The sequence below is a fragment of the Muntiacus reevesi genome, chromosome 4, assembly GCF_963930625.1.
Source record: "Muntiacus reevesi chromosome 4, mMunRee1.1, whole genome shotgun sequence".
In the NCBI taxonomy this organism is placed as follows: Eukaryota; Metazoa; Chordata; class Mammalia; order Artiodactyla; family Cervidae; genus Muntiacus; species Muntiacus reevesi.
In genome coordinates this window covers 149844463-149870642 of record NC_089252.1, presented here as the reverse complement: position 1 = coordinate 149870642, position 26180 = coordinate 149844463, and the positions used below count along the sequence as shown (strand labels likewise).

Genomic DNA, 26180 nt, shown 5'->3' with positions numbered 1-26180 from the left:
TTTGTCTCAAGAAGTACATTAATAATGTAAGTGTGGCTCCTGAAGGCATCACTAAAAGGCAGTACAGTGTTTTAGGTCACTCAGCTTCTAGAGTCAAGAGATTCTGAACGCAACTCTGGCTCCCCTACTTTCTAAGGTGTTATTAAATATCAGTTACTTCATCACTAAAGTGGGGGTAATACTTACCTCATAGTGTTGCTGTGGGGATTAGATGAGATAATATGGTATATATAGTTACCGTTCAACAAATGTTACCTACTATTTAGTAGCTACCTAGTCAATACTTTAGCAAATGCTCAGTACATAGTGTTACTATGTACCAGGCACTCCTGGTTATCTCTCCATCTCCCCTGCCCATCTATACTCACACTCATTAGTTTCTAAAGTGAGCCTGATGGGGTCGTTACTAATAAATACATGTCTTCTTGCATGTCACTTTTCAAAGTGTGCTTTTAGACACATTATCTTTTTTATTCTCATCACCACTACCTAAGTGAGACAGAAAACGGAAAACACCAAAAATAGGCAGGAGTAATAATCAACCAAAATAACATTTAAATTATTATTCCATACAGATTAGAAAGTTATTTCACAATGATCATTCTGAACAGTTTACAAACTCAGTGTTTACAATAAACTGTGACATCTCTTTGAGCTCCTAGGAATATCATGAATTACATTCTTCTTTTTCATGGTTTTAAACTTAAAGGTTACATTATTAATAATAATAAATGCTAAGAAGTTAAGGAAAAATATAAAGCATTTATTACTTTATCAGCTTCTATATAGCATAATTAACCTTTCATTCACCTGTCACAGTGAAGAGATGACATGCTCCTCAGAGATTAATTTTCTATAAAATGTAGGCCTCTAATAGAAATCTTCAGAAAATGCAACTTTCCTGTTTTGGGAGATGGTAATGTGAAATAGCAGACAAAACAAAAGCCATTATTCTTCCATGCTAATATTTACTTTTAATTCCTACTTTTGCTATGATGAAGTTATGGGGAAGCTGTGCAAAGAGATTAGCAAGAGAGGAGGAGGATGCAGCGCAGAGAGATTTCTTCAGCATCCATTGCCTTTCCCTTGGACCCCACTCTTAGGAAAACTCGATTCGACAGGAGCATCTCACCCTTACTTTGACGGGCTTCCCTGGTGGCTCAGATGGTAAAGATTCTGCCTGCAATGTGGGAGTTCTGGGTTCAGTCCCTGAGTAGGGAAGATTCCCTGGAGAAGGGAATGGCAATGACTTCAGTATTCTTGCCAGGAGAATTCCACAGACAGAGGCTACAGTCCATGGAACTGCAAAAAGTTGGATACGACTGAGCAACTCACACTTTCACACTATGCCTCGACACATCCCCAAATTGCTGCTTCAGGGAACAGCCCCATTATATATATATATATATATATATATATATATATATTTTTTTTTTTTTTTTAACAGAGAATATATACATTTGGAACAACTATAAGCTGAGATTCCCCATGACCATATTTCCTGTTTCTTAAGATGCCAATATAAGGCCTCAGAAATCTGGGCTTTGGATAACACAAATCCTCACAGTATTCTCATAATAGGGCAGAATTCACTGAATCTAACTGAATCAGATGTGCTTTAAACATGAATGATAGCCATTATAGTCAGGTCCCCCAAATAAGCCCCATCTCATCCAAGAAAGAGCAATCACCCCAGCAAGTTTCCAGATGACCCCAGTGAAGAGTCCAGCACCCAGCCTCAGTGAGACACAGAGGAGCCTTCCCAGATGCTTTTCTAAAGAAGCCTGGGCAGGCTTGGACTCATTCTCGGCATTGGCCAATAAGTCTGGAACAGGGCCCTGTACCACATGAATTATCTTCATCCTGCCAACTGCTTCTTGGCTTTGAGCAGCTGTGGGAGCAGCTGGTTTTACAACACAGAGTGAGCCCTTGTTCTGAGGTAGGAGAGTTCTGTATTCTGTGAAAAACTTGTAAGTTTGGGTCTCTTTACAACTACCTTCATGAGCACACATGCACAGAGATATTCTCCCAAGCCATTTCCCTCTACTTGGTCCCCAGAAAGATGGCAGCAATGGCAAAGATGGCCCAGGCCTTACAGGAAGGTCTCTGGGTGATGTGAACAGCCAAAGAGAAACTGACATGGCTGGTTCCCCAAGAAAAGGGCTACTGACAGCATCTTTAGTTAAGCTATTTCCAACAAGCCCCACTCACATATACCAGATTTCAATTAGCCTCGTTCTCCCCCCACCCCCAGGCAATTCTTGAATACAGCAGACAGAGAGGGAAAACCTGACATTTAAGGAAAGATTCTAAAATGAAAGAGTCCAAAACAGAAAAGTCGACTTGCATCACAAGAGGACAATCAGCAGAACTCAGATTATAGAAATTCTATAGGACCAATGTCCTAGTTTCTTCAACAAATAAATTGCACAGAAGAGGACAGAAGAGAATGGGGGGCCTACAGACTCAAAGAGACTTAAATCACATACCAAACATTTGTACGATATGGACCTTATTTGAGTATTGATGTGAACAATCCAATTGGTTTTTTAAAAATGAGATAACCAGAGCAATTTAAATATTGCTTAGATATTTGAAGATATTAAGGAACTGTGGCTAATTTTTGGGACATGACATATTATGGTTATGTTTTACAGCCCCAATATATTAGTGAAATACACTGAAATATTTTTTAATGAAATGATGGCTTGGATTTGCTTCACAACAACCTGGGAAAGGGGCTGAGTAAATTAGCAGGGTCATGAGACAAAGGGAACAAGGGAAGCTTTCAGATTCTCTACCTGGTGTTCGAAATTTTCCAAAATAGAGAAAAATGATCACTAGAATCCTCAGGGAAAACAATGAAATCATAAAATAGAAAAAAAAATAACATAAAAAAAGGAACATTCAAAGAAGGTTTAAAACCTCCTGTAAGTAAAAAATAAGAAGAAATAAAACACTCAGTAAAGAGCTGGAGAAAAGAAAAAAAAAAAAAAGAAAGAGCTGGAGAAAAACTTGATGGCGTATCCCAGAAAGTACAGTGAAAAAGTACACAAATTAAATAAAGAATAAAAAGTTAGAGGGCTAGTCCAGAAGGTCTAAAATCTTGGTAACAGTTTTAGAAAGAGAGAAAAAGAGAAAAAGCAGGAAGAAACTCATCAAGACAACAGTGTAAGAAGATGTTCCAGAACTGAAGACCATGAATTTCTAAAAGAAAAGTTGTACCAGTTGCCTGAGACAATGGATGAAAAGAGATGCATAGCAAGACACATCATTGTGAAACTGCAGAACATTAGGAACAAAGCGATTTGGCAAGTTTCCAGGAAAGACAAAATAAAAACAAAAGCCCTGGCTATATATAAAAGATCTGGAATCAGAAGTATTTGTGACTTCATAACAGAAAAAAACTAGGAAGGAATGAAGCAATGCCTTCCAAATTAGGAAGGAAAATGACTGCCAATAGAGAGTTTATATCTAGCCAAACTACCAATCAGTGACGAAGGTAGAATAAAAATATTTTTCAGATATGAAGGTCTCAGAAATTTTATTTCTATTTACCCTTTCTCAGCAGCAAAAGCAAGGAAGTAAATCCAGAAACAGCAAGAAATGAAAATACAGGGAACAAAGGATCTAGCAGAGAAGAAAGGAGGAGGGAATTACCAGGATGGTGACAAAGAGATTCCAGAATAAAAGTCTACTCTCCAAGCATCTGGAGAAGGCAATGGCAGCCCACTCCAGTACTCATGCCTGGAAAATTCCATGGGTGAAGGAACCTGGTGGGCTGCAGTCCATGGGGTCGCTAAGAGTCGGACACAACTGAGTGACTTCCCTCTCACTTTTCACTTTCGTGCATTACAGAAGGAAATGGCAACCCACTCCAGTGTTCTTGCCTGGAGAATCCCAGGGACAGGGGAGCCTGGTGAGCTTCTGTCTATGGGGTCGCACAGAGCCAGACACGACTGAAGTGACTTAGCAGCAGCAGCTCCAAGCATCAGTTTCCTTATCTGTCAAACTGGGAACTGACAGTGGTACCTACCTCATAGACTTGTCAGGACTCAGCATAAAACACTCTGAGTAGTTCCTGACATACAGTATAAGCCACAAGAGTTTTCTCATTATCCTCATTAAAGAATTGACACCTTGTATATTACAATAGCTAAAACGAAAGAAATCAATGTAAAACACTTACATCTAAACCAAACTTATTTCCAGCTTTGGAATAACTGAAAATTTTCACAGAACCATAGGGTTTTGGAGGTAAATAGGGTTGTGAGGTTTTTTCCTAGTGCAATTTTCTTGCTTCAAAGCATAGGGAATTCCAGCTCACAGTAGCTAAGACTGGACTACATAACCATTTAGAAGGAGAGACTAGCAGTCAGGTGTTTCATGTCAATGCACTGAAAATCACAAATGCAGCTACTCAAACTCCATCTATGGTATCCTCACAGGGTCAGAGTTTCACATATACAAAAAAATATATCACCATAGAAACATTTTGTTCAACTTCTGTCATTTTAAAACCTGGCACTTGGCTCAAGATATACATACAGAAAGACCACCTAGGAAGATTCAGTCTGGGCAATAAAGAGAAGAGGGTTTCCTGAATCAGGCTGACAAAAGGAAGGCAACATATTAGATTCACTGTCCTACGCAGAGCTGCTCTGATTCTAGGAAGGACACCTCTAGTGGGTTTACACACAAAAGTAAGAATATTAATCCCCATAGCACAGCCTGGATGGGCATCTTTGATGCCTGAGTAGTGGGATGGGTAGCAATGTACTTCTGTCACAGTTGTCTAAGTTTTCTAAAGAAATAAACACAATGTGCAGGGTTAGCAGTCTTTTCGGAACTGCTTCCAAAGAAATGATGGATACAACAATGAGGACAATTGGGCAAACCCAATGAACAGTGGGAGTGTTGTCAGGGGCAAAAAGGCAAGATCCCAGGAGAAGAGCATTTTGTACCAGCCTCATCAGGCAGAGCACCACTGATACTCCTCTGAGGTGCGAGAGGGGAATCAGACTGGGTAGGAATTTTCTTGGTATAAATGATGATTTCTATGATCTGCCATCTCATTCCAACTGAAATTAAGCCCTCTGTACATTTGCAGAAAGTCTTCTTCAACAGTTTGAGATGAACTTATTGTGAAAGAAAACTGTCCATTTTCTTTTCACTGAATCTCAGGGGGAAAGTACACCCTATTTTCTCATCTTTAAAACACTGAAAACTTCTGTGCTTCTTGAATATTTCTTACAAACAAAGTTGCAGTTACCTTTGGATATAGTTCATGTCCCACAGCAATTCAAATGCCAAAGTGGTGACTGGATAGATTAAATACCTCTTAATATTTTCACCATTTAGCTGAGATTTAAAGTGACAAGTCAAGAGTCCAAAAATACAAGTGCTATTTTCAAATCTTTCATCCTTTTCACAAGTGCTTATTTTGGTATTTTTGATTAATAAAACGATCTTCTATTTTTTTAGGTATACAAACATTAGGGGTTTCTTGGAAAAAAAACATTCAAACAAACAATACAAAAGTATGCATTAACTTAATCAAGCTAGTAAAACATAAAAAGAAATAAGAACCATTTAAAAATATTTCCAATGTCTTCTGGGTATGAACAGAAACATACAGAAAATGCAGTTTTTAAATGGAAAGTATGGCTGTGTCAACACTCACAGAAAAAGTAGGATTCCAGTGTTTGCCAGGGCAAAGGCGAGTCCTAAAATCCCACTGCCCATAATGGCGTTGCTTAGGTTAAAAACAGACATGCCCAAGGAGGTCGTTCCTGGAATCTGAACAGAGACACAGTCACACTAAACAAAACAGTCCTCCAGAAAGATCATCACTCCAAAGCCTTTAAAGCACTATCAGGAACCAACAGGGAAATGAAACTCAAGGAATTCTTTCTTCGTGGTCTAGTTATTTTTTCAAATGGGTTTCAGGAGAGAATACACAGGCTCCAAGGAATGTCTTGGTGAGTAAATAGCTATGCTTTCGGTACTATGCTGGATGAATTAAAAACATCTGTTGCAATTATCATAATTTAAAAAATAAGCAAACTTATTAAAATGACACTTACATAGTCATCACATTTCTTTTTTTCCAAGTGGCTGTTCGTGAGACTTCTTCTACTTTCACGATCAGAAATAAACTTGCTGTAAAGAGAGGCATAATGATTTAATCTCATTATAATGACTTGGGAGCTTAACATCATGACTGAATGATTTATTATTTACCAAAACATCATGCATGAAAAGCTATCAATCAGTTATCTAAGAGTTTATCGTCCTATCCAACTGCTCTCACTAGCTTGTTTGTTTTTCTTTGGTCAGGATTGTTCTTGTTGTTCAATCACTGTGTCCCATTCTTTCTGACCCATGGACTGCAGCACACTAGGCTTCTCTGTCCTTCACCATCTCCTGGAGTTTGCTCAAACTCATACCCATTGAGTTGGTGATGCCATCCAACCATCTCCTCCTCTGTTGTTCCCTTCTCCTCCTGCCCTCAATCTTTCCCAGCATCAAAGTCTTTTCCAATAAGTCAGCACTACGCATCAGGTGGCCAAATTACTGAAGCTTCACCTTCAGCATCAGTCCTTCCAATGAATATTTGGGCTTGATTTCCTTTCGGATTGACTGGCTTGGTCTCTTTGCTGTCCGAGGGACACTCAAGAGTCTTCTCCAGCACCACAACTCAAAAGCATTAATTCTTCAATGCTCAGCCTTCTTTATGGTCCAACTTTCACATCCGTATATGACTACTGGAAAAACCATAGCTTTGACATTATGGACCTTGGTTGGTAAAGTAATGTTTCTGCTTTTTAATATGCTGTCTAGATTTGTCATAGCTTTTCTTCCAAGGAGCAAGCGTCTTTTAATTTCATGGCTGCTTTTAATTTTTGTCAGGATTAGTTGCTCACACTCTTGTTTTACCTAATAAACTAAAAGTGCTCCAAGAGCAGACACTTTGCCTCATTCCTTTTTACATCCCTCACTCTACTTAGTACCAAACAATGCAAACAGTAGATGCTCATCTTTAGAGGAAACAAAAGACAACTCTAAGTCAAAAAGTTATAAATTTTGGGTAATTTTAATACCAATAAATTAAAACACTATATGCAATGCAAGTTAACTTTTATATAGATTTTTCTCTAATGGAACAATACATAATGTCAAAAATACTATAAAGCGGGCATTTAAAAAGAATACTGGAGACAGGTCTCTTCATAAGCTCACATTCTTGGAGTACAAAGTTATTACACAGGAATTCCCTCCTCTCACCCCTGCAAAAATGGAAAATAACTCTTTCCCCATGAAACATTACTTTAGCACCTGCTTATATACGGGCAATGTGGGAGGCGTGGAGGTGTGTCGCAAGTGACGTAGACACTAGCCCATAGGAGTTCAGATGAGGAAATTATGGTAGAGGAGGAGGGGCATATGGCCCATGGTCAGGGGCAGAGTTAGGGCTTAGAGGGATTCAGAACTTGAGTTCAATCCTCACTTGTTCTGAGGGCATGAGTATGCCACCCCAGTTTCCTCATCTGTGAAATGGGAATGACACTATTGCATTATCTCACAGTGTTACTGGGACAGTTAGATGAGAGCACATGTACAGCTCCAGGCAGAGAATGAAAGGAACACTTGCTGAATCTGGGGAAGATTCAGACAGGCTGAGTAGAGCCAAGTATATACAAAACATACAGAAGGAGGCAATCAGAATGCTCTAAGAACCAGAAAATATATTATTGGGATTAACATTAGAGCTTCATGGCTTAAATTTCTAATTTAAAAAATTTCCTATTTAAAAAAGAAGTGCTATTGTCAAGGAAAAGTTCACCCATAAGTAAACTGCTACATGTAAGAGTAAAACATGTTAGGAATTCTTTCTGGCTTTTCTGGAAATTCAATTATCTGGTTTTAGTAAGAACTAATCCATGAATTTTTCACTAATAAATATAAAGACACTTGAACTAGACTATTTTAAAGAAGCATGTATTTTTGAACTATACATTTTCAGATGCTTTTCTGAATGAAGCTGTATTTCACAATAAACCATTTTTTAATGAAAGATATATATCATCAATGTTGGTTTTATTTATCTAACTCTTTCATCTTGAGGTTTGCTTCAAACCATATTCTTCGGGTTTCCTTTTTTCACCTGGATAAACCAAAGGCAAGCAACATATAAACTATGAACCTCCCCTGAGGCCACCACCTGCTATGAGCAACACAATCTGTGGTTTATTTCCTTCAGCATCTGCATTTGCCCAGGACCTGTCTGGTGACTGTCAGAAATGAAAAGGAAGTGAAGAAAACCTTGGCCTCCTGAAACACAGGAGGCGCTGTTCCAGTTGAGGAGCATTTCTTGTAGTCCTGTACGGATGTGAGACCATAAAGAAGGCTGAGTGCCGAAGAATTGATGCTTTCAAATTGTGGTGCTGGAGAAGACCCTTGAGAGTCCAAGGAGATCAAACAAGTTCATTGGAAGGACTGATGCTGAAGCTGAAGCTCCAATACTTTGGTCACCTGATGCAAAGAGTCAACTCACTGGAAAAGACCCTGATACTGGGAAAGATTGAGGGCAGGAGAAGGGGGAGGCAGAGGATGAGAATGCTGGATGGCATCAACTGACTCAATGGACCTGAGTTTGAGTCAACTCTGAGAGTAAAGGACAGGGAAGCCTAGCGCGCTGCAGTCCATGAGTCACAAAGTTGGACATGACTTAGCGACTGAACGACAACGGACCGAAACACCAGAACAGGAACATCAGACCATGCAAAACGGAGATGAGATAAGGGAGCCAGAAAAGGAAAAACCATTACTGGGTGGGATCAGCCAGAGGAATCTTAAAGGCTGAGGTCTGGGAAATAGCATGGCAGGGTCTTAGCAAGAGAATGACATAAAGAAAGCCACTTCTCTGGAGACCCACCTGACAGTACTCTAACCTTGGCCCTTCTTTTACCCTTAGCATTTTAAATCTTTCCACAGAACTGCGGTTTACAGATCTGGCTGGAGAGGGACAAGGGAGAGCAGCCTTCCTTTTCATCCTGGCAGCCCAAGGAAACGGCGGTGCTGGACTTGCCAAAATGAAATGGACTCATATTGACTGCTGCTGTTAAATAAAAGACTGCATGTAATCAGGTTAATTTTAACAACCAACTTAAGTCTGCCAAATCATTATCCAAAAGGTCCCATTTGCCTTTCTTGTGGAGGGACTTGCTTTCCAAAGAGAATTTTCACTATTTTTAAATAAAGGGGAAAATCCCCAACAGTTTCAAATCAACTAAACCAAACACCAATAAGCCTCCAGTTATGGCAGCTCTAAGCTCCTGGCCTGCCCGTGCACCCCAGACTTGGGGGAGAAAGCTGACAGAGAGAAATGGATCAAGGCACCAGGATGCAGGGGCATTCCGCAGGGTCAGAGGCTGCAGCGGAAGGGGAGGAAGAAGAGGCCCCTGCATGCCTGCTAGCTCCCTGCTGCAACGTTTCCACAGGAGGAAAATAATGCATGGGACTTGCAGAGCTGTTGTGATGAGGAACCACGAAGAAGCTTATTAAAACACATTGTGCCTCAAGTGCCTCCTGACTCTGCCTCTTTCCGTCTACTTTATGCAGCCAAGCTTAATAGGTTCTCCCAAAAATCTTTACTAGCGCTCCTACTGAAAAAGTTTTCAGTACAAATTGCTTGGTCTGCAAATTCCAGGTACTGCAGAATTTGATTTGGCCTCGCTGTTCAATCTTAGCTTCCCCTGCTCTTCTGAATGGTCTTCCCAAGAGGCCGTGAGGATGGAGATAGGACCAGGGCATTCGGAGAATAGAGACTGAAAAACAGAATAGGTACTGAAAAACAGTACCACTAGGAATGCACTCTACCCTCAAGAGACCCTCCATCCTCCTCTAAGCCAGTGTTTTCCTGCCTGGTTCACGACTCTCATCCTCCGTGTGTGTGCTGGATACTCCAGATTGAATGGACTTTTCTGACTCTGACCTACATACGATTTTTCTGTGGCAGCAACCGTGGCAGTAAGAATTAATCTTGCATTCAGAGTGGTGGTGTCATGTTCTCACTCCTTCTTCCATGTACCTGCCCCTCTGATTAGCAACTCAGAAGAACCCTCCATAAACCTAAGGCTCCTCTTCCACTGAGGAACTAGACTGACTTAGGCTATAGGGAAATCTTGCTCGGAAAGAATGAAGTACTCAAAGAAAGTCTCTGTATTTTCTTTATGGTGATTCCACATTTTCTTTTTTTTTATTTTTCAATCTTTGTATTGCTGAAAACTTAAACACACATACACATAACAAAAACAATCTTTTTATGATGGAAAAGTCCATTTATAATAACTAGGTCAGCAGCTTATCACAAGTTTCCGTTATCTCATCATTTTAAAAATGCAATTGCCTGTTAAAAAAGCACTGACCTCTGGCAAAGACCTCTTTATTGACTTAAAAATGGGTTATTGGAGAAGGTGTCTTTGACATGTGGTCTCAGGATGATAAGAGTATTATTAAGAAAGAGTTTTCGCTGGGTCGGTCTGTACCCATAAAGCAGAATTCGATCAACTCTTAGGTAGGCAACTGTTCTGTGGACAAAACAAAACAAAAATCTACAGTGGCTGTCATGCTGACCCTTAATAGACAAAGCCTTAAAAAAGGATGTAGGCATTATACTGAGGTATATGAAGGAGGCAAGCAATATAGAGCAGTTATTTAAAACCAAAAATAAACCAACAACAACAATCCAATTAAGGATGGGTTGTACAATGGGAAAATAATCTTCCTATTTTAATCTCCACCAATCAGGTTCTTACTACATTACAGTGTTTCACTGGAGGATTTATAACACAAAAGAGATGAATAGCTGAACTTAAATAACCTTTCCTAGCTGTCCCCCTGAAACACTACCTTCTATACGAAGGAAAGAGAAAAGGAGGAAAAAAGCATCTATGAAAGAGGCTGGAAAACATGAAAGAATTAAAGAAACAGCAGGTATTTAAAGAGAATACTGAGGGGTGAACAAAGCCTTATTTGGTAGATAAAGTCTACTGAAAATAGGAGAAAACAGACTTCTGTTGCAGCAGGAATGATTAAAGCCAGGGAAGAATTTTCCAACATGAAAACTGAATATAAGAAGAAGTTATGGCCTCTTCCTCCCAAAGGTACAGAAAAGACATTAGAAGAAAAGAAGTGATAACTTTTCAAGAGTCCTCCCAACGATACAAACGTAGTTAATCAACTCTGAAAGACAAGGGACCAAGAGGAAAAAGGCTGATGCAAGTGTGTAGTGACAAGAGTTTCTCATTAAGGAAAATCTTAAGGAGAGATTCTCAGATTTTGTTACAAGCTTCCTGGGTCATAACAACAATAACTATACATGGAGATGAGAACAACAGTATATAAATATTAAAATATGTGACTATTTGCCTGGATACAGTTAATATCATCTATGAATATTTCAACAACTTTAGGATAACAATAACCAACAATCACCCCAAACCTAAAACAGTTTTGTCAGTCCTTGGTTGGAGAAGAAAGATGTGCTTGCCAAAGGAAGAAGTCTGTACTTTTGCTAGAGACTTTCCCATATCTTGCCAGACCCTGTGCCAAGTACTTTATATGAGTTTTCTCATTTCTTTTCACAATAATTAGCTCCATTTTAGAGATATAAAGTCACTTGACTCAAGTTACATTACTAATAACTAACCCATTGAGCCAGGATTGAACTTAAGCCGGCTGATAGTACAGCTTGAGTCCTTAACCTACAAACAGCATTGCGTTTAATATTCCCCAGCAATCCCAGGAGGTCAGGTATTATTTTCATGCTTGTGTTATAGAGATGGAGCCAAGGTTTAAGCACAAGATCACACAAGACCTATGGATGGAGCCAGCATTCAATACAAGTTGAAATTCAAAGCATGAACTTAACAGCTCGCTCTGTCTGTCTCTTCCATTTAACAAATACTTTGAGATGTTTGCCCTCTACCGGGCACCATTACAGTATCATAACAAGGTACAAGAGATATAAAGACAGTTAAGATGGTTCCTCCTCTCCAGAAGATCATATCTAGAGGAGTGTCTAGAGCTCCTTACTCAAAATGTGGTCCATGGACCAGTTGTAAGGGCATCACCCGGGAGCTTGCAGGAAGTCAGACTTTCAAGCCCAGTTCCAGAGCTGCTGAATCAGAATCTGCATGTTAACAAGTTCGCCAGGTGTTTCATATGCACGTTAAAATGTCAGCAATACTGGTCCAGTAGACATTTCAAAAGGTTTTGCTGTTCCAGGGGTAGACGTCTATGACTGCAGGGCTTCTGCTGTCTGGCTCAGACAGTAAAGAACCCTCCTGTAATGCAGAGAACCCAAGTTCGATTCCTGAATAGGGAAGATCCCCTGGAGAAGGGAATGGCCACCCATTCCAGTACTCTTGCCTGAAGAATTCCATGGACAGTGGAGCCTGGAAGACTACAGTCCATGGGATCAGAAGAGACTCGGGCACAATTTCTATGACTACAACCCCCAAAATTAGGGCATGGAATAAAACAACTGAACTGGAAGAAGGGCAGGAGTCCTAATACCCAAAGGGCTCTACTCTATTTTTAACTAAACTTTAAAAAATGCTTCTTAAAGTATCCTAGGGGGAGAAGTTTCCAGGCAAGGCTATCAGTTGGATGCCAGGTAATCAGGGTTCAACATTTGCTTTCAGCATTTTTTCTAGCTTTCTTACAAAGACGCACTGTTACCTAGAAGTTCACTGTTTGGGGAGAGGATTCTCTTAGATTCATATAATCAGGCCTACCTTCTTCCCACCAATGTGAAAAAGCTACCAGAAGAGTCAGAGGTACTCAGGTGTAGCTTTGCAGAAATCATGGGGGTGGGGGCTCTTTTCTGATGTTTATTTACCTTTTTGGCTTCATGCTATGTTATTTTTAATTTTTATTGGTCTAGAGCCAGAAATGAAACAAGATTCATAAACCATGTCAACGAAAGAGGGGAGATAAACAAATGCATCACACTACATCTCCAACAGTGGAATCAAATTCCAAAAAATACGAGGCTGTACAGCCCATGCCTAGTAGGCAAGTGGGCTCCCTTGGCAGGCACCCAAAGGGGTGAGAAGCGGTGTCTTCTCTTATGGGCAAGGGGTTATCACCTCCAAAACAATACTTTTTCATAGTAAAATTCTTAAAGATCAAGTTCAGAGCCTGAGCTGAATATCTTAAGGTCCTTAAGGCTTACACTCTTAAGGCTTACACTGATTTGGGAATGAAGTTGTTACAAACCCAAAATTTGCTACTTGTGAAACAGCTGATGGATGTCCCATTCATTGTTCAGTAATGACTACAGGAAATCGGTAGTCAGGAAATCAATAGTGACTACAGAACACCCCAGGAACCCAGAGCAGAAAACAGCACTAGTAGAGTTTGGCAGGGTTTAAACTGAGAGTAGGAACTATCCTTTTCATTCATGCTGGAGCATTTTAATCAGAAGTAGAAGAAGAGGGTAGAAAGACATGGATTTCTTACAGACCTGTATGTGCCCTTGAGCAAGTTATTTTATTTCTCTGAGCTTCCACGTTCTTACTGGTACACTGAATTTCTAAATTTCCTTATTTGCCAAACAATACATTGCATGATATTGTAAGGATTGTTATAAGGATATGTATAACATATAATCACAACTGGCACTCAAGAAATGGCAGTTATTCTTAATAATTACGCAGAAAAGGTGAAAGAAGCAAACTTGGGTCCAACAATAAGAAATATCACTGCACGGTAAATGATACTTGGATGGTAGTGAGGAAGTATTTGGGTTAGAGACTTAATCTCTGAGAACGTTTAAGGAAAAGAATAAAGAGGAAGGGGGGCTGAAACTTCTGAGTGTATGTAAATGAGGGCAGCCCAACCCTACCCCCGACTTTTAATTATGCATTGTATCAGAATGGAGAGTTTATCAGAAAGGATTGCTGCAGAGATGCCTGGTTAGCTGACAAAATGTTTTCATCCTCCTCCTTCCCAATTTCCTTTTGACCCTGCCCTCCCAAGTGCAGCATGGTCTATGTTCTCATAAGTAGTCCCCACATATTTCACTTTTCTCGCAGCCTTTTAGGAGGCCTCAACTCCAAACAAACCACACATAAACACCCAAGCTGCAAAGCTTTCTGATAGGGATCTACATAAGCTGCCAGCAACATGGATGAACCTAGAGATAATCATACTAAGTGAAGTAAGTCAGGCAGAGAAAGATAAATGCCATATGATATCACTTACGTGTGGAATCCAAAAATATGACACAAATGAACTTATCTATGAGATGCAAACAGACTCTCTGACATAGAGAACAGACTTGTGGTTGTCAATGGGAGGCAAGTGGGGGAGAGAAGGATTGGGAGTTTGGGTTAGCAAGTGCAAATTACTATATAGAATGGATAAACAATAAGGTCCTACGGTATAGCATACGGAATTATCAATATATTCAATATCAATATATTCAACTTATTCTATGATAAACCATGCTAGAAGACGATAAGAAAAAGAATGTATATACATGTAAAACTGAATCACTCTGTTATACACTAGAAACTAACGTAATATATAAATCAACTATACTTCAATAAATTAAAAAAAATAAAATCAGGTCAGATAATGCCCCGAATCATTAAAATATATATATATATATATATATATACACACATATATATTTATGTTTAGTCCTACTCTTGTAACTTAAGAAACACATAACTCAAGGGCTGGAAGAACTTGTGGTCACAGCTGAGGGTGAGCGCCTCCAGGCCAGCATTATTCTTATCTGCCCCCTACCTCCCCTCACTCACAGTATCTCTTCATTTCTCTATGTTTCATGTACTCTTTCTCCAGTTTCTCACAGAGGCATTTAGGTCTATGTTATTATTACTTAAAATCCATGTCACAAATGATGCTTGTAATGACGTATTTGTCATTTCAACACGGGAACGCTGGCAAATGCGACTTTGACCGTTTCTTAATTAAAATGTGGGCGAAGCCAGATGACTGTAGTACACATTCAGATATGGTGTGCAGCTAAATTCCAACAGTTGGTCTAATTCATAAGCATAAAGCTTTTGAAAAGTTAGCGCTGGTTGGGGTCCAATGTATTTATACATTTTTATTAGACTCAATTGAAAGATTCGAAAAGATGAATAAATTCCTTTCCTATTTGCTTCATCTGCTATTGCAGACTATGCCCAACAGATGTCACATATGAAATTCAAATTACATCTTCAAATGGAGCATAACTTTAGTCATGAATAATTCAGGAGAATAACTGAAAAACCAGAATAATATTTTAGAGACATTTCTTTCATTGGAGAGAAAGTGTCAGTGGAAAAATACTCACCTGTTTATCTGACCATTCTCTACTTCAGTGAAATCGTTGGAATCATTGCTAATGTTATCATCTTCGGGTACCGTCATGTTTTGCAACTCAGTTAATTCGAGTCCACTTTTGAAATGCATCATGTTTAGAAACTACCTGTCGTCAAAAACTGGGTCCAAATTCTCTTTTTCTGAGTGTATTTACAAATGAATAGCAGCAAAAATATCAGGTTGACACTCCTAAAACACAACACAAGGAAAAATAATTAAACACATAAATACCACTGATTAAAAATAAACAATTTACACACAATTTACTGATAACATAACTTTTACATTTTGTTATTCAATGTATTAAAGCAATCTTGGTACACCAAATTATAGACTGTAAATTTTATGTCCTTCATAAATCTCCCTACATTTTTAACTATAAAATGAGTCTTGTCCCATAATCTTTATGTTCATGTTTATAGAAATACCATGTCATCTTTAGGCAACAGAGATGCCCTTCTATGAAGCAGGAAGTTTAAAAGGAAAGCGATTCAGTTATTTTAATGCGTCAGACCACAGGGCACACACATAGCTGGGTACAGACTGAACAGACACAAAAGCACCTCTGATTTAGCAATCCCAGTTTAATAAAAATGCAAATCCTCAATAAATGGCATCATGCAGGATCAACCACCCAACCTGGAGGTCAAGCAGCAAAGGACAAATCTGTGTTTTGAAATTTAGCAAATAGTTTATCCATCAACTGCAAGAGATTAAATCAATCTCTTCAATGAAATCACTCCATGTCAGGGAATTAGGGAATTAAAAACTCATACTCTGGGGATTTAGGTTAATCCACCTGAAACTATATTTCCTCACAGAAATGAAAGACTTGCCGAGTTCACATTTTCCCCTACACGGATGATTGTGATTTAAATTTCAAAGTGGTCTCCATTAATATATGGCTTCCCAGGTGGCTCAGTGGTAAAGAATCCATCTGCCAATGCAGAAGACACAGAGGATGAGAGTTCCATCCCTCAGTTGGGAAGATCCCCTGGAGGAGGAAATGGCAGCTCGCTCCAGTATTCTTGCCTGGGCAAATTCATGGACAGAGGAGCCTGGCAGGCTATAGTCCATGGGGTCACAGAGAGTCAGACACAAGTGAGGCTTAGCAACTGAGCACTATCACTACAGAGTTTCAGACACATGGCATCACAAATCAAAAAGCAGGTGGCCACAGAGGTGTGGTACCATGATTTATCACAAAGTGAAAGTCACTCAGTCATGTCTGACTGAGTGACTTTCACTTTCCCTTCTCCAGGAGATCTTCCCAACCAACCCAGGAATTGAACTCAGGTCTCCCACATGGCAGGTGGATTCTTTACCAGCTGAGCCACAAGGGAAGCCCAAGAATACTGAAGTGGGTAGCCTATCCCTTCTGGAGTGGGTAGCCTATCCCTTCTCCAGCAGATCTTCCCAACCCAGGAAATCAAACCAGGGTCTCCTGCATTGCAGATGGATTCTTTACCAACTGAGCTATCAGGGAAGCCCCGATTTGTTATAAAAAATACATATCTGGTCTTCGTTCCTACTTCTGGCTCACAGCTCACCAAACCCTTAGAGCTCAGATAGTTAAAAATCTGCCTGCAATGAGGAAGACCCAGGTTCGACCCCTGGGTCAGGAAGATCTCCTGGAGAAGTGAATGGCAACCCATTCCAGTATTCTTGCCTGGAGAGTTAAAGGACAAAGGAGCCTGGCGGGCGATAGCCCATGTGGTTGCAAAGAGTTGGCCATGACTGAGCGACTTACACACACTGTAAGAGTGATCAATGTCTTTTATTATGTTAATGAGACAACTCTGGAAAAGCACCTAAGGATGGGGGCTGGCTGCCAGTGGAGTCAAACAGATGATTAGAGGACTATAATATTCAGTCCCATCCATGATTTCTGGGGAGAGGAGAGAACTTGAATCAATCACTCATAGCCAATGAGTTCAGCGATGCCTATGTAATGAAGCTGCAAAAAAAAATTAATAAAGGAGGTTCAAAGAGTATCCATACTAGGGACCCAGAACTCCCCCACGTCCTGGACCCCACACTCCACAAGGAGAGAAGCTCTTTTGTTGAGGGCCTCGCCACTGTACCTTTACATTTGGCTGTTGGTCTGTATCCTTTTGGGCTTCCCTGGTGGCTCAGCTGGTAAAGAATCTGCCTGCAATGTGGGAGACCTGGGTTCGATCCCTGGGTTGGGAAGATCCCCTGGAGAAGGCAAAGGCTACTCACTCCAGTACTCAGGCCTGGAGAATTCCATGGACTGTATAGTCCATGGGTCCAGGGGTCCCAAGGAGTCAGACACCACTGAGTGACTTTCACTTTCACTTCACTTGTATCCTTTGATATCCTTTGTAACAAATGGGTAAGGTAGTGAGTAAACAGGTTTTCCTGAGTTCTGTGAGCTGTTCTGGAAGATTAATGGAACCCAAGGAGGAGGTCGTGAAAACCTCTGATTTATGGCCAGTCAGGGGCACAGGTAACAACTCAGACTTGTGATGGTGTCTGAAGTGGAGGGCAGTCTCATGGGATGGAGACCTTTGACCCGTAGAATCTCATTCTATCTACCGGTAGATAATGTCAGAATCGGGTCGACAATTGTTGGTATGGGGAAGCCTACACACACACACACCCATGCACATGCACATGTTGGTACTGCGTCCAGGAACCCTTTCAAGAGGGAAATGCAGCTTTCAAAGTCAGGCCGGTAAAGGTATGGGAGCCTCACCTGGATAATCTCAGTGAGGTGACGGGGACCAAGGGATGAAGCAGAATGTCATGACATTTTTTTTTTCACCTCCAATGGTAAACCCCCTTGGATGATGTTTTTGATATTTTGTCTGACCCTGAATTCCACAACTGTAACCTAGTTAAGAGTGAAAACACCAATGTGCCCATGTAAGCATTCTACAACACCCAGGAAGTATTTTGCTAACTGATAACATTTTCTGGACCCTCAGAAAGTACCCTGGAATGATAATTCTTCAAGAATTTCTTTCTTCTCTTCCCAACAGCTGGGCGACACATTACTCCTTTTCATTCACACATTTAGAACGAGACTTCCCTGGTTCCAGGATCCTTTAAAGCTTACACAAGATAAATACTAATACCTCAGGTTCCAGAAGGCTCACCCTTTGTGCAGAGCAGGGCCTCTTCTGGAAACCAGGATGCAGGGACAAGAGACCGAAGCTCCCTGAGCTCCTGATCTAAAGCCAGCCTGGCAGCTCGGAGCTGATTCTTCCAGCCAGGGTGGCAGTGCTGGAGCTTGGGCCATGACTAATCACTCTTAGCGCCTTCACAGAGCAGCAATGTCTACAGCCTGTCTTTTCTTTGCAAGAGCTGAAGTGCATTAAAAAGGCTAAAGCCCCCGTCAACCCTTTGGCCCCCCCTTAAGAAAGCCACACAAGTGGACTGGACTGGGTCATTCCTAGGAGTCTTGCCACCCTGGCTCTCATCTAAATGATGCCCTCAGAGGCTACTGAAGAGATCCTGCAGGGCTTCTAGAAAGTTCACTCAGTGGATGGAGAGTTTCAAATCTGGGCTAAGGAGTCCTTTTCTCTCCGTAAACTTGTAGAAAATAGGGTACTAGACAAAAAATTTCTAAGGAGAGGAAAAAGTGACTAACAACAGATTTGGGTCTACCGTTTGTATTCAAACTTTTATATTAATATACATGTGTGTATACAAATATATACTATATACACACACACACACGCATGCACGCGCAATGGACAAAAGAGGAAAAGAACAGAAAGAAAAGATGAAATTCTGGCCACTAAAATGATGTCAGTATTAGGCAAATGCCAGTACTCAGTTAATTGCATAGAATACATTTATTTTTGCATTTGGCTTAAAGAGAAATTTACTTTTCCACAGTTCCAGAAGTCCAAAATCAGGTGCTGCCAAGTTTGGTTTCTCCTGAGGCCTCTCTCCTTGCCTTACAGATGGCTGTCTTCTTGCTCTGTCCTCACATGGTTTTTTGCCAGTCTCTCTTTTGTCTATATTGTAATCTCCTATATATTTTTTTTTAGAAGAAATTTTTATTGTTGTGAAATAGCCTATCTAACTTATTCTTGAAAACAAAAACTGGAAAAATGCGGAAAAGTAACAAAATTCGTGACATTTGTCACTAAAAAAGTTAAGGCCATACTTAGAAAATACCACCCATTCAATTTATCGTGTATTTACTGAATGCTAGGTGATGCAAGGATTTTAAAAGCTTGAAAAGGTCAAATTCAGAGATCTGAGGCAGTTTCACAGAAAAGTCACATTTGAACTGGCTCTTGAAAAAGGAAAAAAAAAAAGTCCTGGTTCTAGAGCTAATATACACCCATTGCAGAATCTTTAGAACAAATATTGTACAAGAAATCCAACGCCCAAAAGGGGCCACTGGTAAAGTTTAATGTGCTTCTTTTCTCCTTTTTCTTTTCCTTTCTTTCTTCCTTTTTAGCACTCTTTTATTAACTTTGGAATTTTAGTGTTTTTAGTCTATTGTTTTTCATGTAATACTACACAGTACACATCTGAAGAATAGACATGTTTTTAAAAAAAATATGTTAGTTCCATATTAATAAATAATATAAGTATAGAAAAATTAGAAAATACAAGCTTGCAAACGAAGGGAAAAAAAATAAAAAGAAAAAATCACCTGTTATCTCAGCAAGCAGAGATGATCACTGTATATATATATATTGGAGCATGAGCTCCAGGGGTTTTTCTATGCACACAGATATGGTGCCTGGCACACAGTAGACACTTGATAAGTATCTGTTAAATGAAAAGAATGAGTGCAGATTTTTTTAAAATATGTATACATTTACAAAAACGGAAATCATACCATAGGGTTTTTAAGACTTTTTTTTTCACTTAACAAGATACAGTCTCCCCTCCTGAGGCATGTCCATAAATATCGTTCTACATCATTACTGAAAATGCTCCTTCACCGCTTGACTGTGCCATGAATTGACATCCAGCTTGTGACGGCTGGCCAGTTGCAGTGGCCCTAAGCTGAGACTTCTCAATGAAGGGGAACGTGGCCAACGACAGAGAGACAGGAAGTGCAGGTCAAGTTTAAGAAACAAAAGAATTATAGTTTCACTGAAGAACAGAAGCAATTATCAGACTGTACAGTTAAAAGAGTGGATGAGATCATCACGTGAAGATCTTGATGTTAATCTAACTACAATGACGATCCCCCAGCATCTATAACAGGTTACAAATGACAGTTTACTAAGCACAGAACATTTCTGATCCTTCACCACAATCTTCAGAGATATTCTTAAGAAGCAGTAATATCTTGGTATGCTTATTGATACATTTTACTAATAGTACCCATGTAAAAAACATAAACTTCTCTACTCTTCATGGTGATACATATCAAAGAAGAGGATATACAGAGAATTTAACATTGCTTACAGGCTTCCTTGGTAGCTCAGCTGGTAAAGAATCTGCCTGCAATGCAGGAAATCTCGGTTCGATTCCTGGGTCGGGAAGATCCCCTAGAGAAGGGATAGGCTACCCACTCCAGTATTCTTGGGCTTCCCTGGTGGCTTAGATGGTAAAGAATTCACCTGCAGTGTGGGAGACCTGGGTTTGATCCCTGGATTAGGAAGATTCCCTGGAAAAGGGCATGGCAACCCACTCCAGTATTCTTGCCTGGAGAATCCCCATGGACAGAGGAGCCTGGCGGGCTGCAGTCCATGGGGTCACAAAAAGTTGGACATGACTGAGGACTAAGCACATACAGCCTACTGAAACAAGCAAGACCTTTTCATACAAAGTAACAATAATAAAACATTTGCATGATAGAGACCAAACTGTACAGCAAAACAAAGAATAAATTCAGAAAGATTTCAAAGACATACATATGTACATATGGGAAGGAAAGAAGGAAGGAAGGAAGCCGGAAGGAAAGAAGTTGGAGCCTGGAGAAATCAGGTAAGATTTTATAGTTAGGATATGAACTATGTTTAGAAATAAGATTTAGACTGGAGTAGGGAAGGCATTCCTTGCACTAGAAACAGCACAGGCAAAGACATGGTGGCCAAGTGTGCACAGAACACCCATTCAGATGAATCTAGCTGAAGCAGAGAGATCAAAGAACACATTCCTGAGTAAGAAGAGGTTATACTGGTTTGGTAAAAGCTGGCTAAAAATTGTAGAGAGGAAACTAAACCAAAGAATATACTATAATTTAAACATTGCCCAAAATTACTTTGGGGGATAAATAAGCAAAAATACATTTAGATTCCACTAACAGAAAGCAAAATTGGTGGAATCTAAATCCTCTCTAGAAGCATAGCTGCAAATGGAATGTGGGAAATGTAGTTTTCAATTTTTCATCCTCTGCAGAACTGGACTAGAAAGAAGTGGGAACAAATACTGACTGGGCCAATCTGTCACAAAGTGTCTTAGCAACTGAAATTTTATTTTTGCTTATTAATCCCCCAAATTGGAAGGAAAGTTATGACCAACCTAGACAGCATATTAAAAAGCAGAGACATTACTTTGCCAACAAAGGTCCGTCTAGTCAAGGCTATGGTTTTTCCAGTAGTCATGTATGGATGTGAGAGTTGGACCATAAAGAAAGCTGAGCGCCAAAGAATTGATGCTTTTGAACTGTGGTGTTGGAGAAGACTCTTGAGAGTCCCTTGGACTGCAAGGAGATCCAACCAATCCATCCTAAAGGAGATCAGTCCTGAGTGTTCATTGGAAGGATCAATGTTGAAGCTGAAACTCTAATACTTTGGCCACCTGATGCGAAGAACTGACTCATCTGAAAAGACCCTGATGTTGGGAAAGATTGAAGGCGGGAGGAGAAGGGGACAACAGAGGATGAGATGGTTGGATGGCATCACTGACTCAATGAACAAGAGTTTGAGTAAACTCTGGGAGTTGGTGATGAACAGGGAAGCCTGGCATGCTGCAGTCCATGGGGTCGCAAAGAGTCAAACATGACTGAGCAACTGAACTGAACTGAACTAATCCTCCAATCTACTGATTAGCAAGGTGGGATTTCCAAGTGGCTTAAACAGTAAAGAATTTGCCTGTAAATGCGGGAGATCCAGGTTCAATCCCTAGGTCACGAAGACTCCCTGGAGTAGGGAGTGGCAACCCACTCCTGTTCTTGCTTGGGAAATCCCATGGACAGAGGAGCCTGGTGGACTACAGCCTATAGGGTCACAAAGAATTGGACACAACTGAAGTGACTTAGCACTCACGCAACAGACAGCAAAGTGGTGGGGACCAGGAACCCATTTTGCTGGTACAATTTTAGCAGGTGCTGCAGACACCTCTGCAGCCAACAACTGTGGCGGCGAATTCCTGACCATCAGATGTGGCCTCAGTGATGTGTTCCCGGAGGATGCAGTTCAAACAATGAGAAGCTGGCTTCCTGATGAAGGCATAAGAGAAGACCTTTAGGCGAGTTGAGTGGTGGTACTCTGTGTTTATTCCTAGAGACTGAGCCCAAAGCCTGGGCTGCCATCTTTTCTAGCAATTTTACAGGCTTTAATTCCCTGTATTCAATCCCTTTTGCTTAACATACAAGAGATCTCTGTTTATATGCAGTTAAACCCTGACTGATATTCTTAATTTTATTTTCTTCAACCTCTGAAATTTTTTATTATGAGAACTTTTAAACATATATAAAAGTGAACAGAACATAATAATGAATCCCCATGTAGCAACTTCCATAATGATCATTTCAGGCCAATCTTGTTGAAGTTTTACTCCCAGCATCACCTAGAATTATTTTACAAAACATCCCACATATCATCTGTAAATATTTCAATACATATTTCTAAAAAGTCAGATCCATTTTAAAAACAATACCACCATATCACAATCACGTCTAAACCATAACAAGAATTCCTAAATGACACTAAATAGCCAGTCATGCATATGTGTTTAAGTCACTTCAGTCATGTCCAATTCTGGAACCCTATTGTACTATAGCCCGCCAGGCTCCTTTGTTCATGGGATTGTCCAGGCAAAAATGAGGTGGGTTGCCACGCCTTCCTCCAGGAGATCTTCCCTGACCCAGGGATCAAACCTGAGTCTTTCATCTCCTGCGTTGGCAGGCAGGTTCTTTACCACCAGCACCACCTGGGAAGCCAAATATCCAATCAGGTACACTTAACTTCAAATCTGCTATGAATGACTATTGTAACGAAGAAGAAGAAGATCACACCTCTCCTAGTTCAGCTCCTGGGAATGAATTATGACAGCTAGGTCAGTGGTTTTGAGAATGTGTTAGGTATAAGGCCAGTTATGGTTCTATCTTCCTGAAAACTCTTCCCATGACATCTCTTCCCACAACCAACCGAGTCTATTTACATACTGGGGGTCCCTGGCTCACCGGTCTCTCAGATGGCAATAATATGATCTATGAGCTGCTTCACTATATTTCAAAAGGCCTCAAACAGGCTAAACAGGTTAATTAAAATGTCATGAGTCCTTACTTTGGGCAAGACTGCCTTAACTTGGTGTGACAGTCCTAGACTCTGACTGGCAATGTTACATATCTTAGAGTAACAAAAGTGAGAAGTGAATTAATATAATTCAAGTTAAAGTCAAAACTCGCTAAACAGTATGCTTAAGATTCAGCTGTTGCACTGCATATAAATTATGCTTCAACTAAAATAAAAACTTAAAGTGAAAAAAAAAAAAAAAAACTTAAAGTGTATACAATCTTTGAAAGCCCAGGGTCCTCGGGAGGCAGGGAATGACCTCTGGTATGAAAGACTGGGATCCAGTAAGCAGTCTCAGAAGAGAAGGTGTTTTCTCTCCTCTTACTCAAAACTCATGACTTAGCCAGTGCTCCAGGTCTCAGCTTCGCTAGGACCTGGCCTCCCACTCTCCCTCTGCTGGCTCCCCCAACTTCTGTCAATCACGTTTAACTCCAAATTTGAAAAGTGACTTTGAACAACCAGCCTGCTCCAGTCTCTACTGCCAACAGTCTAAACAACTTGTCCCTGTTCTCATCACTCCCTTGAACCCTGGTTCCACTGGCAAATCCTGGCTCCACCCCTCAGGAGCTGTGCTGACTCTGGGCCAGGAGGTTAACATCTCTTTGCCTCAGTTTTCTCATCTGTAAAATGGAGATAAAGCAGTATTTACCTCGAAGGGTCGCTACAAAGCTTCCACGACTGGGTCCGTGCCTGCCCTGGTTCTGGTAAGCGAGGGCGACTGTCACTGCTACTATTGCTACCTCTTTCTAATCAAGGCAAGTGGCCTTTTCTCAGTTCTCAACCTGCACAGGAGGGACAGTTTCCTGACCCCCACCACCTTGCTTCTCACTGCATCTGCAAGCATCCGCATTCTCAGGGGAACCGTTTCCAGCCCCCACTGCCAGTTTCTGTCCTTCTCCCATCCTCTGTGCTCTGGGTGGGGGCCGCCCTACCCCACCGCCCTTCCCTCCACACACCCCAAACTCTTTCCTTTCTAAGTTTCAAGCCTGAAGTGTCAGTCTTCATCCCACAAGGGCGTCTTTCAGATCTCTTTCCCCCAGGCCTTTTCGTTTTACAAAACTAGAATTCCTCTAGAAATGAGGAGATAGGATCTCTGTCATACTTACCACTTGCTGATGGGCACGTCACTTAACATGCCATGTATTTCTTTATCTGTAAACTGAGAAAGCTGGAGGGGAGAGACAATCTCTCAGGTTCCCTCCTCCTGCACAGAAAAATTTTCACAAATTCTTTTCAGACCCCAGCCGCCTGGGAGACCTCTTCACATGAACGTGTGTTGTGACCTCCAACTCCACATGCCCCACTGAACAAACCATCTGACCTCACACATCAGCATTTCTATTTCTGTCCACGATAACGTTGGTTCCCCTCATCACTCAGACTTGGAACCCAGGTATCTAATCAGTCTCTGAGTCCTATCAACATTTCAAACCATCTCTTCCTTCCTCTTGTTCCTTCTGGCTCCACAATCGTACCCTGGCTGGTTGCTTCCCCCCTGCTGCCTACTGAGCCCAACCTACTCCATTTACAGATGCAGATTCTTCCTGAAAATCCATGTCTTGCGTATTCCTCTTTTCCCCTTGCCAATCCTAAGTGTTTCTACTCGTCGAATCCCTGGAAGAGCAAATTCAAAGCCAAGATTGCCCTTAACTCTTCTTTTTCCCCTTTTTATTTACTTATTTGGCTGTGCTGAGTCTTAGATGCAGCATGTGGGATCTAGTTCCCTGACCAGGTGTGGAATTCAGGCCTCCTGCATTGGGAGCGTGGAGTCTCAGCCACTGGATCTCCAGGAAAGTCCCCTCTTAACTCTGTAAATTTCTCTCCCAGGATGTTCCTTCTGAACCTTTCACTTCTGCAATGGATCTCCTTTGCAGTTTTCAGCTTTCCTCCCACTGCCCCCCACCTTGGCCCTGAACATACTTCTCAGTCACTTCCTTTCCCATTGAGCCTGTGCCCACTGAGGTATATTTCTTTCAAAAAGCCCAGCTTGCTGGCTGGTGTGGTTTTTAAAAAAAAAAAAAAAAAAAGATTATTTCAAGCCAGCCTTCTTTGTAAGGTCTTCCTCCAAAGACCAACTTGTGATTATTTACCTGAGATGACTTCTCATAGCACTTCTGTATATTCATTGGATTAAATGGAAGGGGTCTTATATGTGTTCATGATCTCTTTATGGAGTTATCCTCTTTCCTAATTACATTCTCAACTTCTCGAGGACAGGGAGCATAGATCTCTTAGCTCCCTAATACACAGTGATAGTAAAAATGTTAACAATAATGATGACTAAACTGATCATCTGCCTGCAGACAATAC

At 40.8% G+C, this 26180-nt stretch overlaps 1 protein-coding gene across 6 annotated transcripts in view; it reads right to left on the bottom strand.

Moving 5' to 3' along the window:
• Positions 1-26180, bottom strand: part of SLC38A1 (solute carrier family 38 member 1) — a 69940-nt gene that overhangs the window by 36365 nt on the left and 7395 nt on the right. For 3 of the 6 annotated variants that reach the window (XR_010663062.1, XM_065934562.1, XM_065934561.1), the window contains exons 2-5: positions 20048-20166; positions 15380-15597; positions 6087-6162; positions 5684-5799 (exon numbers count right to left, since the gene is read on the bottom strand). Coding sequence is in view for 5 of the 6 variants with exons in the window: in XM_065934562.1 (XP_065790634.1) it covers positions 5684-5799; positions 6087-6162; positions 15380-15501 (314 nt within the window). In the remaining variant the exon portion in view is untranslated. Of the gene's footprint in view, positions 1-5683; positions 5800-6086; positions 6163-15379; positions 15598-20047; positions 20167-24976; positions 24996-26180 lie in introns of those variants that run through there. The other 3 variants (XM_065934566.1, XM_065934565.1, XM_065934563.1) reach the window with 2 other exon arrangements.